Below are 13,666 nucleotides of genomic sequence, written 5' to 3'. Positions count from 1 at the left end.
TCGCCAGTGGCTCCTCCCCGCTCCGCGGAAAGTTTGGGGCCGGGCGGCCGGGCCGCTGGCGGAGCCGCCCGCGGGCTGAGCGCGGCTGGCGGCGGCACGGAGCTCCCATGCACCGGGCTGCCGGGGCAGCGCCGCGGCGCCATGGGCAACGGCAGCGCCGGGGCCCCGCCGGGCAACGGCACCGAGCTGCCGCCGGCGGGCGGCCACAACGTCGCCGCCCTGGTGCTGGGCATCGTCCTCATCCTGCTCATCGTGGGCGGCAACGGGCTGGTCTGCCTCAGCGTCTGCACGGAGCGGGCGCTGAAGACCACCACCAACTACTTCATCGTCAGCCTGGCCGTCGCCGACCTGCTGCTCGCCCTCCTCGTCCTGCCCCTCTACGTCTACTCCGAGGTGAGGCTGCGCAGGGACTGCGGGGCACCGCCGGGCTGCGGCTTTTGTGGAAGTTACGGGGCTGCGGGGTGGGACTGGCTACAGACCGGGTAGCGAGGGTTAAAGCCCCCCTCCGGGTTTCTCCCCCCTCCGTCCCTGCGGGGTGGGAGTGCTGGCGCTGCTCAGCCCCCCGAGACAGCGCCCCGCTCCGCTGCCGGGGTGCTTGTGTTCCCATGTCCCTGTCACACCACCGCGGCTTTCCCCCCCGAGCCTCTCAGGGCATCGCTGCTGCTAGCACCGCTAAACCGCGGCAGGACAGCAGCAGCCGGCTCGGGGCAAGCGGCTGGGCTACCCAGGTCCTGCAGGGCGATCGCCCAGCTGCAAACGCACCGAGTGGAATTGCACCGAGGTGCCTGCCCCGGCCCGGGTCAGCAGCTCCGGGGACCCCCTGCGTTGCCCACTTCCCAGGTTGCCATCATACATGGTTTGGAAGGGATAGAGAGCCCCTGTGCTGTGCTCTGTCTGGCCTAAATTGAGCAGACTTTGGTGATACGACAGACCTTTAACCAGGAAACATGTTTCCCTGTTGAGTTGAGTAGGGAAGCTGCCTTTTTAGGGAGCTAGATGGGATTTGGTCACCCTGCATCAAGGTGGCTTTGGTCAGCTTGCTGCAGGGCTCCTACTGGCAGGCTTTCTGGTTCGCAGAGACCCTGGGTGCAACAGTGGTCACTGAGAGCCACCCTGGGGGACTTTGAGTCAGTTTTTCTGTTCACCTCCAAGGCTGACAGCTGAGGGAAAGAAAAACAGGCATTCCTGAGGTTGAGTGGTTTTGCATTTCTCTCTCTACCTTTCTGTAACGGGGGAGATAAATGTTTAGTGCCAGGGAATTGATAATGCCTTGTGATTGGGGGTTGGGGATTTGTTGGACTGGGGTGAGGAGGCTCTCTAGAGCCAGCCCATTAGTGCCAGGCAGTGGCTCTTTCCCAGCTGAAGTGGATGAAAGCACCCGCAGGCCAAAATAGGTTGGGGTTTTTTTGTTTGTTTGGTTTTTTTTTACCTGTCCTTGCAGTAGTGTTGGCATAGGAGTCCTCTTTTTGCAGCTGTGGGGAGAGCCAGGATGCAGCCCTGTGCACAGTGGGCAGCCCCAGCGAGCCGGAGTCTGGGGACTTGGGGGGGTGTGTATCAGATGAACCTTGCGGGTTTTGAAGCCCGATGATTTGTAAGGTGGTGCCTTGAAGTGCTTCCTCAGGGAGTGAAAGGGGCTGTCTCCATGAGTGAGACTGAATGATTTTCCGTACTTGAAAGCTAACACAAGAGCATACCAGCAGCGTTCAGGCCTTAGCATCTCCCCTTCTCTCCCATGCCAGAGCAGCTTCTGGGTGCCAGACTGGGGTGGGCCGGTACCTTCTTAAGCAAGGCAGGCTGCAGATTAGAGCTTAGGATGCTTTTAGCCTCTCTACCTGGTCCTAGGATTTTGCAGGACATTGTGACCTCTCTGGAGACAGAGGTATCCTGGAAGGATAGGTTCAGCTGGGGACCCATAAGAACAACCAATGAAGAGCAGAAGCATTGGATTCCCCTCTTTCTTTCTACTGCACTGACAGGACAAACCACCACCCTATGCTGTTTTGTTTTGGTGATTTTGCTTTTCCCTTGTTAACTCAGGTTTGGTGGTTAGAAAGCCTGTCGTCTTCATTCTTCTCAGCTACTTTTCACTAATTGGGTTTCTGGGGTTTTTTTGCCTGTGTTGAAGCAGTGCTGTTTTGTGCCTGGAAGTTTCTCTGCGGGCTCATAGCCCTTAGCGCCCATGTTCATTTTTAATAATCTTCTATATGTTGGTGCACGATTTGCAGCTCATTTTGTTATGAAATGTGCTAGGGGAGAGTGAGAGTAGCCACTGAGTCAGTGCCAGGGGAAGAATTGTTGTGGGTTGGGTTTGGGTTTTGTTTTATTCTGTTTGGTTTTCTTTTTTCCCTTGGAGGCAAAAGTGAAAACTGTAGATCAGAATCAGACACTCAGACAAGGGGCACAGGGTATAGTGATTGCTGCTGTTTAAAACTAGCTTGATTTCAACTTGCATTCTGTACCATTGTATTTAGCCACTGAAAATGTGGCATGGACAGTCCTGAACATTGTTCAACCTTTATTCTTGGTGTGGGGGTTTTTGTTTGGTTGTTTGTTTTAACTTTAGTACAGCTCCTGACAGAGTAATGGTGGGCTTTGAGGGCTTATCGGAAAAACTGAAAACTGGCTGAGAGGGTGTTTTTTGCTTCTTGTTTAGTAGGAATGAGCAATAAATTCTGACCGCTTCTGTCATTCAGCAGGAGAAGCTTGGTCATCTTGTGCTTTTTCCCTGTGAGATGGCTTCTTGTATTAGGGTTCTGGAAACATCCTTCCCAGTCAGAGCTTTAGAACACAGCTGGAGGGATTTAACTTTTGAGGTGACATCTGACATCCCCACAAACCAATAGATCTCCTACAAGCTTCAGTGGGGACGGGATTCCTTCCTGTGAGATGTGGATTATCTTTTGCTGCTGTTCACAGAAGCTGGAGCACAGTAGGAGAGGCCTTAATCTTGTTATTTCTAGTTGTGAAGAAAGTGTATTCCAATGCTTTAGCAGCATTTGTTGACACATACTCTCCTTTTGTACTTCTGAAAGAGCCAGCATAATCTTCTGTCACAGCTAAAGGCTTAGTCCATGGTGAGGATTTCAGAGGTCTTGGCTGTAGGAAGCTAAATTGGGTGTTAGTTCTTTCCGGATGTCCCTTGTTTGTACCTGCAGGGTTGGAGGGCTGCTGAAAGCAGGTGCTAGATGAGGGGGAGATTGGTGTGTGTGATCACAACTGTTTCTTTTCTATCAGTCACTGCAGTCATGACTGGAACTGGAGCTTGGCAAAAGGGCAGGGAAATGGGGCCATCTAATGCCAACCTCCCCTAGTCCCATCCTCACACGTGCAGCTTATAGGAGAAGGACCACAGCGGTGCGATGGCTTTCCGATGGTGAGCAGGAGATATGATCTGTTACTGCTGGCCAGTTGTGGTCCTGTTGCACTAGGGTCCCTCAGCCCATATAAAAATGGACAGTCCTTGGCTGAGAGAACTTTGGAAACAGGCCGGTGCTGTGGGAAATCAGTATTTCCCACTGAACTGGAGACCAGTGGCTCGCTGCAGGCACACAGGAAAGCCTGTAGACTGCTCCTCCCCACACACCAGCCTTTTCTGTGTGAGATTAGTGTCCCATCCCCCGAGTCCTGCCCTGTCCTAAATCTCTCTCTAGTGTTCACCGTGCATTGTTGGGAGTTCTTCAGGCTGTATTTCTTCCTTCATTAATTTGTCCTGCCAAATTTACCCACTTTAGCAGCTCAAGTTAATGCTTAGGACCTTAATGAGAAAGGCTGTTAGAACTGATGTTATGACGCTGGTCTTCCATAAATGCAAATATTGCTGTCATTTGTCAGTTCTGATCCTCCACAACCTGATGAAACCAAGAAGACCCTGTGGATGGGAGGGAAGAAACACCAGCTTTCCACTGGCTTACAGCATCTGTTACCAAACTGAACAGCTCTGGAAGACTGTGGACATGAAGTGAATTCCTGACAGGGCAGTGTTTACAGCCAGTTTCTTTTTTTCAGAAAGATACCGTGTTTAAGAAAAACAGGCTAACTGCTGTCCCTAATCATTCCTCATTCTGTTTGAAGTGCTGGTTTGGAGGGAGGTGGATTACTCCTGTCTGCCATTTGTCATGTTGGCTACTACATAGGGGTGACAGAGCCAGTGTGCAGGTATCTGTATATACACGGGCAATCATATGCCAAATCATAGTGTGGTGATGCAGATGTGTCCAGTGCTTTCCACTGAACTTGTTCAAAGACAGCACAAGGACATGTTCTAGTGTTTGCCAGTTGTTAATTACCACACAGCAGGCTGCCCTGGTATGCACTTACCTTCCAACTATACCTTCCAACTTGCTCTGTTAAGTATAGGACCATCTTCAGTAGGCAACTGCTGGCTTTCTTGACCTGTGCTGTTTAACCTTTGTATGAGTGACTTAAAAGCCAATCTACAAATATTGCTGAAGGCTGGGGAAAGAATAGTGAAGAAGGCATGCCACTGAGCTATAATTACTTCTTAAAACAGGAGCCTGCAAACACTGTGGGCTTCAGTACAGCCAAAACTGATGTGGTACTTGCAGGGAGAAAACAAGTAGGCTGCACCCACAGAAAGGGTGGTGATGGCTTGGGTATCAACAACCCCAGAAAGGACTTGATCGAAGCCTACATATCTACAATAGGAACAGGAATCTGGTCCTAGAAAGCTCCTCGCCCTATGGGCTTAGCAGTATGACAGGAAGAGATGAAAAGCCATGGGGAAGGTAGACCACTCTTCTGCAGTAGCCTCGTCTTTCTGATGAGAGTGAAGTGCTCTCCTAGTGATCAATCCAGTGCCAGTAATGCGAGGATGATGGGAAGCAAGAGGGAAGGAGGTGGCCTGGGGCACTCCCAGGGGTCCACCAGAATTCCCAGGAGCAAAGCCCTGCTTTTGTGTAAAGAGAGGCCAGGAGAAGATACCAGAGTCTGCCTGAGTGCTGATAGCACTGAAAATGGGGGTTATCCCTTCCCCGAGGCAGCGAGGACACATGAGAAAGCAGAGTTATGAGGTGCTGCAGAATGTAATCATCTCTGAGTGGCTTTGCCCACTAGAAATGTGCAGGGAGGGAGCTGCATGGCTACGAAGGCTTGTGTTTGTGTTCAGCTGCTCCCTTTGCCCAAAGACTCAGTGGTGAGGGCAGGAGCCACAGCAGCAGTTCATGTACTCCTCATTGACTGGAGGCACTCCCAGCAATCGGGGCAGGTATCAGGCTGAGCAACTTCCACGTGCGTTACTGTGCTGTAGAGTGTACCTCCTGCCTGCCTTGCTCTGCAAACCGCTCCTCTGATCAGCTCTCCTTCTTAATCCATGCTGGGTTCCTGAGCCGTGGAACAGGTCTGATCCAAGAAGCTGCTGGCCGGAGCCCTGTAAGGCACGGTTATGTAAACATCTTTGCCACTAAGGTCTGTGTAGTTGATTAGGAAAAAGAGGAAACAGTTATAGCAGAGCTGCATGTTTATCCAGCTCCTTCTACAGGTCAGGGAATATGAACAAGTCTTTCCAAGCAGGCCTACTGCCTCGCAGTACTCGGAGAGACAGAGCAGGCAGTACTAATTACACAAGCTGTTTTCTTGGTGAGGGTGATGCCGTTCTGCGTAAAACTTTCCGGGTGTCAATGTACCACTGGTATCAAAAGATTTCTTTTTTTTGCAGCATCTCATGTGTGTGTGTGTGCCTATAATGCAGCTCTCCTGACGAGAGACCAGACCTCTACCCTCCTCCGGATTTGCTGTGGCTCTCTGTGAATGCATGTCAACTTTTTTTTGCAGCAAGTATTCAAGATTAGTCTTTCCTGGAATCTTAGAGGTTCAGTAGAAGTAGCTGTTCTTCTAGGCCTGACTGATGTCTGAACCACACAGTCTCTGCACAAAAAAACTGGGGAGGAGATACAGGCTAGCAATTATAAACCAGTGCTAAGGGTTTTATTTTCAGTGACCAATAATGGGAGGGAGGTGTCTTTGAATTTTCAGCCCCCATAATGTTTTAGATGAATGATCAGACTTGCTTCTCATTTATGAAAAACTTTGACCTCAATGATTTAACTCAAGAAAGGATGTTAGAGCAGACGTGAGGCCACCTTTGTCTTGTGTCGCACTCCCTCTCCCCTTGCAGGCTGCATTGTGTCTTCTGGAGAATGCAGCGGCTGTCACAGCTCATGAAGAAAGGCCCAGAGTCAGCTTCTTGTGGGCATTTGGACAATTCTTTGATACTGCAGTTTGCCCACTTGCAAGGATTATTCTTCTTCCGATTGCTGTCATAGCCTTCTCAGCAGGCCTGGGCTCTTTGGTTTAGCGCTTTCAGTCTTTCCATGCTATGCACTTGAGCCATGGCCTTGCTGAGGGCGGGCAGGTGCTTGTTCAGAAATTCAACAGGGCATCTCCGAATTCACTGTCAGGCTGCTGTTGCCTGGGTACCTTGTTTCAGGTGCCATTGCTGCCAAAGACCGAAGGATCGCTTTGTGTCCTCTGCTTCTTAGTGAGCCTGTTTGCAGGGCTGGCAAGAGGCAGCTATGAAGCTGCCACGTGGTCCCATGCAGAAGCATGTAGCAGGACTGAGAGAAGAGCTGTTATCATAGCAAAAAAGACCAAAATCTTTGGCCCCGTCCTGGCTCATGCCTTCAGGAGCACTGGCAGTGTAGGAGCTCTTCTGGCATCAGGCTTGTTTGCAAGAAAGCAGATTTTTTCATACAGATCAGTTGTACTTAGGAGTAGGGACATCAGAACGACCTGACTAGGAAGGCAGCCTGCAAGGCTGTTGAGAAGTTGTCTGCCTCCCTCCATCCACCATCCTGTAAAATCTTTTCCATAAATAACCTCTTTGTACTGTTTGTACGCAGCAGTTGAAGTTGTTCCTTCTGTGCACATAGTGGTTGATCCAGAACCTAAGGGCCTTTTGTAATGGGATATTGGTGTCTTGTAAGAGACCACAGAGGCTACATGTGAATTTACTGCCGACCTTAGTCAGCTAAACAAGCACCCAGTCTGCACCTGGAATATCACTTGGAAAGGGGTTTGACTTGCGTCCAGAGAAGTAATCATTATTCACCTTCCTATAAACCCTCCTTGCCTGCCATGAAGCACTGAGCTAAGGGCAGAACATGACCCTCCCTGCCCATATAGTTTTCTGTCTTCTTCCAAGAAGTGATGCCTGGAGGTTTTGGGTGCAGTGGTTAATATGCCCATCCTCCCCCATTTAAGGCTCAGCCTGTATTCTTGCCAGGGGTGCACAGAGCATGCCACCAGCCTTAGAAAAGATGCAGCAGGTAGGCTGGCTTGTGGGGTTATATTTGCAGCTTTGTTTTATTTTGTTGAGGGAGATGGCTTGCCTAGAGAGCATCTGGTTTGCTGTGCAGCTAGCTGGCTGTTCTCAGCAGCAGCACTACGGATCGTGCGTTTCTGGAAGAAAACAAGTGGCCTCACGCTGAAAAAGCAGAGAACACAAAAAAAAGCTGATGAAAGTGGAGATGCTCTGGAGCACTTCTTAAAGGAGGCTTGAGCTGTGTATGATCCCTAAGGCTTTACACTGTGTACCTCAATGGGTAATCGTCTGCAACCTCTTGTAATTAGGTACCACTTAATCCCATGACCCAGCAAAGCCAGCTATGCCTCTAATCCAAAGTCACTCACCCGTCAGAGAAGTTCTTGGCACATTTTGCTAAGGTGGGCAGGCTAGCAACATGGTATTATGGGAAGTCCTCTCCCAGTTTCCCCAAAGTCAGAGTCTTGGGGGTTGGTGGGGAAGGGGAAGGGTTCGTAGCATTTTCTGAGTGCCCAACTTAAATCTCACAGCAAAGACAATGTCCTCTGAGGATGCTGCAGCCCGAAAGCTCTTGTCCTTTTCAGAATCAGTTAGTTCCCCACAATCACAAACAGGTTTTGAAAACTGTAGCCCAGAATCAAATTTGCTCTCTCATAATCTGAACTTGTCATGATCCCAGTGAGCTTGGCAAAAAAAAAGTGAGGGTGTTTTTTTTCTGTTTTGGCTCCCAAGTTTGGGGTGGCTGACCTGCGCTTGAGAAAAGGCTGGATGAAGCATTCGGGTCTGAATCCAGCCTCCCCTGGAGGTTTGGTCTCCCTCTCAAGGAGATAGCTGTACAAAAATAGCCAAACCATTTCTTCAGAGTCTGCTTTGGCTTTACAGCTCCACTAATCATAATCCTGTGCATGACATCATTACTGCCTGATATTAATCCTTGCAGAGCTGCCTGCCCCCTGTTCCTGGCAGGGGCAGGATTTCTGCACCTGCCCAGCATTACGTGGAGAGCATTACCCACATGGCTCTGGTTTGTGTGATGGTATGAATAAAACCCAAACCTATTGTTGAGCACCTATACATGAACAAATCGATATTCGCTTCCTGAACCGTGCACAAAGTCAGCAAAGTTAGACTGTGAGCACTGCCTGACTGTTGCTATAGGTTTGCTTTGGATAGAGACCAGAGAGCAGCTGTGGCGTAAAAATGGAAGTGCCGGGCTTATCCCTGAGGTACCCCGGCTGTGTGCCTTGGTGAGCGGTGCCGCTCGGGGCAGGGCGGGCATGGCTGCACCGCTCCCGCAGCGCAGGCACCTCCTGAGAAGACATGCCTCGTTTGTTCCTCAGCCTTGGTCATATTACCCGTGTGTAAGTGCCTGAATTACTTAGACTAAACTAAAGCCCTTTTCCCTATTTCTCCTGTTTTGGAGCCACATACAGCGACAATCTAATTTCTCTTCTCCGCTTCATCCCATCACTCTTCACTTTGCACTGGCACATGGGTTGGACCCCTCTCCCCACCCTTGGTGGCCCCTCCACTGTCCCCATGCCAGATGCCAGCCATTTCCCTCGCTCTCCTAAGCTGCTGAAGTGCCTTTCTTGGCTCCCCACTCATTTCTTAACCACCTCCACAGGCTGCTCAGTATTTTTTGGGTACCAAAGGTCTTACTGTGGAGCTAAGCCAGGAACATCGCACTGCTCAGCTCAGCTTTGCGGGGCAAGCGCAGCCCTTGAGCGCTGGGGGGGCAGGCGGGGGACATCCCAGGCGGGGCGGGGCAGCCTCTGGTGGGAGCAGTTTCATACCTGCATGTATAATATCTGTTTTGTAAATATAAATACATAGTATATAATAATACATTATGTATGGCTTATGTATTTTACTATGTATCATCATAATATAGGATAGGTAATATAGACATCTATATATGTTCTGTATTATATGGTAATATATTAATGCACTGTATATTACAGAATATTAAATATCTTGATAAATTATATGGATAAAACCATACATATATAAAATAGAATAAAGTCATTGGGACTCTACTTTATAAAACTAATTTTTATATAGCACATTATATATAGATAAAATATGTAGTAAATTCTATATATTACATATAGTGATATATATGGCAGTAATATTTATGATATATAACATATATTTTATAATAGTAAGAGTATTTAGAGAGTATGTATAGTGTTTTATATTTTGCAAAGTCCCAGGGGCATTTTATATTTCTATTTATTTCTATACATTCCAATTTTTAGTTATAAATATAAAACTTTTAATCTAATTTATAAATATACATATATTACATGTTATACATTATATATAATTATCCCTATATTTCTAGATAATATATATACCATACATGTGACATGTTGCATTGATATATGTTTAGAAAAACATTTTAAAGGCCTTATATGCACAATATGTAGAAATGTTTATTATATTAGAGCAATATATAATATATAGCTTGTTTGTATATTGCACGTATACTGTATAATTTTATACATGTGCGTATTCTATGTGTTATACAAAGAATATATATAGATACATGCATTCTGTCTACATGGGACTGTGCGAAGGGGCTGCAGATGTGCCGTGGCCCGCGCTGGCTCGGTCACCTCAGCCTGGTGGCTCTCTCCGAGGAGCAGTGCTGGGGTGTTGGGGTGCAGGGGGGGCAGCACGGGGCAGCGCCGCGAGCCGGAGGGCTTCTGGCCAGGTCACCCCTCCCTCTTCCCTGCCAGCCCCGCCGCCTCGTGCCCTGCTCCTTACAGAGGGAGCGCGCAGGGAGAGACATGCAGGAAGCTGCGTTTGCTGTGCCTGGACCTGAGTGGGTTTTACAAGGGTTTAACTGGGGAGTCGGGGCTTGCAGGCCACGCAGTGGTGTGGGGTGACAAAGCTGTATGCAGGTTTGCTGGGGGGGACACGAGGGAGCCTCCTGTTCTCTCAGCTGCTAAACTAGGATGGAGGGGCACAGCTTGAGGTGGTGGGGGTTTGAGCCTCTCTGTCAGGGAAAATCAAAAAGGCACCCTCTCTTGCACTAAAATTAGAATTTTTATTAAAACTTTATAAAACTTCATAAAATCATGGTCTTGTCTTAGAGGCGGTTGTCCTGGCACGAGGAAGGGAAGCTGACATTCAGTGCGTCAGCTTTGGATGCAGGAGGGGCTGGGCAAGTGTTCGGTGCTGTGTGCTGAAGGGTTTAATGGACCTGACTTATTTCTGTGCTCCTTGAGCTTTTCCTTCCATTCCTGTTTTCCAGCAGCCGGGTTCACAGCACACTGCTGAGCAACTGGTCCTGTTCCACAAGCTGGTACTGATAAACTGCAAACCCTTGGGCATTTTCTGGCACTGTTGGGTTTTCTGTGAAGATTATTTGGGATGCAGTAGCGTAGATTTTGAGCTGGTATCTTTTGTATAGCAGAGTATTTGTACTTTCAAGTAATACAGAGCAGTGTCATGCGTCTGGTCTCATCCTTTCGCTGGCAGCATTTCTGCTCTGCCCTGGGTGTCCGCGGTTCTTGAGAGCGAACAAGAGATTATATCTGACTGGCTTGAGCATGGTCTCAAGAGGCTGGCCTTGCGCTTAGCACGACAGAGTGAAATGGTTGTGTAACACACAGGAACTGTTCGCATCATCTGCAAACAGGATGTTGGAGCAGTTTGGATATGGAAAATGGAAGAGGAGCTTTGTGCTGTCACTTGTTGGAGAGCCTCTCCCTGCCTCCTCTGTGCCCAGCAGCTCATGCTGCTGCGCAGCGAATGCTTGGCCCTGCGTTACTGGGAAGGTTTTGGAGTGGTGAGTCTAGGGGCTTTGAGCATCCTGGCTAACCAAGGCAGCGGGCTGCCCTGCATGACTTGCTTCACAGTGCTGATGGTCTGTGGGCTCAATTCTCTGGCCAGGCCAGAACCATGAAGCCCTCGGCAAGTGTGAGCTCTTTGGTGGGGCTGATTCCCGTGTGCCACCGCTCTGTGGGAGGGGAGCACTGTGCCAGGGCAGGACCGTGCCACTTCAGGCTGCTGGTTTGGAGGAAGAAGTGAGTGGCTGAGGTGCTCAGGCACAGAGCTGTTTTGTGTCGTTTTAAAGGCAGTAGGACATGGCATCCTCTGACGGCGAGGTCTTTGCAGTTCCAGGGAGGCGTGTGGTCCCTCAGCACGGTGCTGTGCGATGCCCTGATGACCATGGATGTGATGCTGTGCACGGCCTCCATCTTCAACCTCTGTGCTATCAGCGTGGATCGGTAAGTGCCTTCCTCCTCCTGGTGCCAGAGGAGGGACTGCTGTGTGCCCTTGCAAGGGTGCCGCGCAGGGAGGACAGACCCTGCTCTCCCCTAAGGAGGGTGTTCTGCCCTACCGTCCTCCCCATCACCAGCTTTGTGTCCCATCAGCACCCTTGTGGTGGCTGAGCTGAAAGCATGGCTGCGTGACGAGGCCGGAGTTTGTCCCTTTGGGTGCTCTTCTGAGGGGGAAGGCCGGCTGTAGCCCAGGCCTGTCCATGTAAGTAAATTAACGGGGAGAAGGACGGTGGCAGGCAGCTGTGGGACTTGCTCATGATACTGGTGCTGGCACCACCGTACTAGGACTGACTCACCTGTATTGGCAGGTTTATTGCCGTTTCAATCCCACTGAACTACAACCGGCGACAAATCGACCTGCGGCAGTTGATCCTTATATCCACCACCTGGATATTTGCCTTTGCTGTAGCATCCCCAGTCATATTTGGCCTCAACAACGTCCCAAACCGGGACCCCAGTTTGTGTCAGCTGGAGGATGACAACTACATTGTGTACTCCTCCATCTGCTCCTTCTTCATCCCTTGCCCCGTCATGCTGGTGCTGTACTGCGCCATGTTCCAAGGACTCAAGCGCTGGGAAGAAGCCCGGAAGGCCAAGCTAAGGGGCGGCATCTATGGGGCCAACAGGAGGCTGTACCACCCCTCGGCCCTTACGGAGGGAGAGCAGACCGGACTGGGGCCGGAGAAGCGCAACCCCTACGCCTGCTCTGAGCACCCTGGGGACTATGTGATGAGCAATGGGATCCAGACTGTCTCCTACCCACACCTCAAGTACCCACACCCGGGACACGGTCGGAAGCAGGCCAAGATCAACGGCCGGGAGCGGAAGGCCATGCGGGTGCTGCCCGTCGTCGTCGGTGAGTCGCAGTCGGTGGTGGCTGGGGAAGGTGGGGAACGTGCCGTGCTGTCCTGTGGCCGGGTTCAGTCTGGCAGGACTTGTTTGAACCCACTGAAGCAGACACAGGCTTTGTGGGCTCCGCTACCAGGAGCCACACTGCCCGGGCACGGGGGCTGGGACAGCGGTGAGAGGTGGCTCGCTGAGAACCATGCTTTATCCTCGCTGCTGGAGGCGAGGGTGAGCTAAAAGCCACCTCCCTCTTGCTCCACCTCCCCAGTGCCGTCTCTTTGGTTCTCCTTCCTCTCCATCACGTGTGGACTCGTTTTAACACCCACCCTCCTCTTGTTCCTGTGGAACAGCCTGGTTGTGGCTTAAGACCTGCTGTACCCATCTCTCATCGTAAGGGGACATTTATTCAGCAAAAGTCTCGGTGCCCCCTTGAGCCTCAGTGCCAGGGAACTCCACCCATGGGAAGGGATGTATGTACGGTGTTTATAATCCAGCCTTTGCTTCAAGGCAAACCTGTGACTCCTGAGATCTTAAATGTGAATCCAAAACAACGCGTAACTTCAGACTTTTTGTCACTGTTGAGGACAAGAGACATCCTAAATCTTTTCTCTGGGCCTAAGCCCAGCTCTACATGTCAGCACTTCTGCTGCTTTTTCCCTGAACTGTCCGTGCTGTCTCCATTCTTGTTTGGCCCAGGCTGTGTTTGTTAAATAAAACCCTTTTTAACATTCACATCACTTTCTCTCTTTAATGTCCTTCTGGCAGGTGCTTTCCTCTTCTGCTGGACACCTTTTTTTGTGGTCCACATTACCAGGGCGCTCTGCAAGTCCTGCGCCATTCCCACTCAAGTCACCAGCACTGTCACTTGGCTGGGTTACGTCAACAGTGCTCTCAACCCCATCATTTACACCATGTTCAACGCAGAGTTCAGGAACTTCTTCCGCAAAGTCTTGCACCTCTTCTGCTGAGCCCACCGGAACTGGCGGGGAGAAGGAACAGTCAGGCTGGTTTTTGTATAGTTCATTAAAGATCTATTTCTGCCTAAGGTCTGCTGTCTTTGTTGGGAGGAGGGAAGGAGGAGAGGCGGCAGCCAAAGGCTGCTGGTTCCCAGCTCCTTGTAATAGGCGTTACGGGTGAGCCCTGGTGGATGCAGCTCGGATACTCTCCCTGCTGGAAGCTGCAGGCGTAGCCGCTGCTACAGCACTTGGTGCTTGACACAAGCGGCAAGAGACGCCACAAGACAGCA

General features: G+C 50.4%; 1 protein-coding gene across 1 annotated transcript; it reads left to right on the top strand.

Annotated features, from left to right (window-relative positions):
• The first annotated feature begins 16 nt into the window (after positions 1 to 16).
• DRD4 (dopamine receptor D4) lies at positions 17 to 13,465 on the top strand. Its single transcript, XM_037402455.1, has 4 exons — positions 17 to 393; positions 11,408 to 11,520; positions 11,883 to 12,430; positions 13,186 to 13,465. The coding sequence occupies exons 1-4, from the start codon at positions 142 to 144 to the stop codon at positions 13,386 to 13,388; spliced, it is 1,116 nt and encodes a 371-aa protein (XP_037258352.1). The 5' UTR covers positions 17 to 141; the 3' UTR covers positions 13,389 to 13,465.
• The last annotated feature ends 201 nt before the right edge of the window (positions 13,466 to 13,666 follow it).

The sequence above is a fragment of the Falco rusticolus genome, chromosome 10 (genome assembly GCF_015220075.1).
Source record: "Falco rusticolus isolate bFalRus1 chromosome 10, bFalRus1.pri, whole genome shotgun sequence".
NCBI classification, from domain to species: domain Eukaryota; kingdom Metazoa; phylum Chordata; class Aves; order Falconiformes; family Falconidae; genus Falco; species Falco rusticolus.
The sequence above is the reverse complement of the archived record's forward strand: the minus strand, read 5'-3'. Positions and strand labels throughout refer to the sequence as shown.

Excerpts from the sequence above, each read along its gene's own strand:
- DRD4 (XM_037402455.1), top strand. The coding sequence starts at position 142 with ATGGGCAACGGCAGCGCCGGGGCCCCGCCGGGCAACGGCACCGAGCTG. Across the intron at positions 394-11,407 it reads CCCTCTACGTCTACTCCGAG|TTCCAGGGAGGCGTGTGGTC; the intron begins GTGAGGCTGCGC and ends AGGTCTTTGCAG. Across the intron at positions 11,521-11,882 it reads TGTGCTATCAGCGTGGATCG|GTTTATTGCCGTTTCAATCC; the intron begins GTAAGTGCCTTC and ends CTGTATTGGCAG.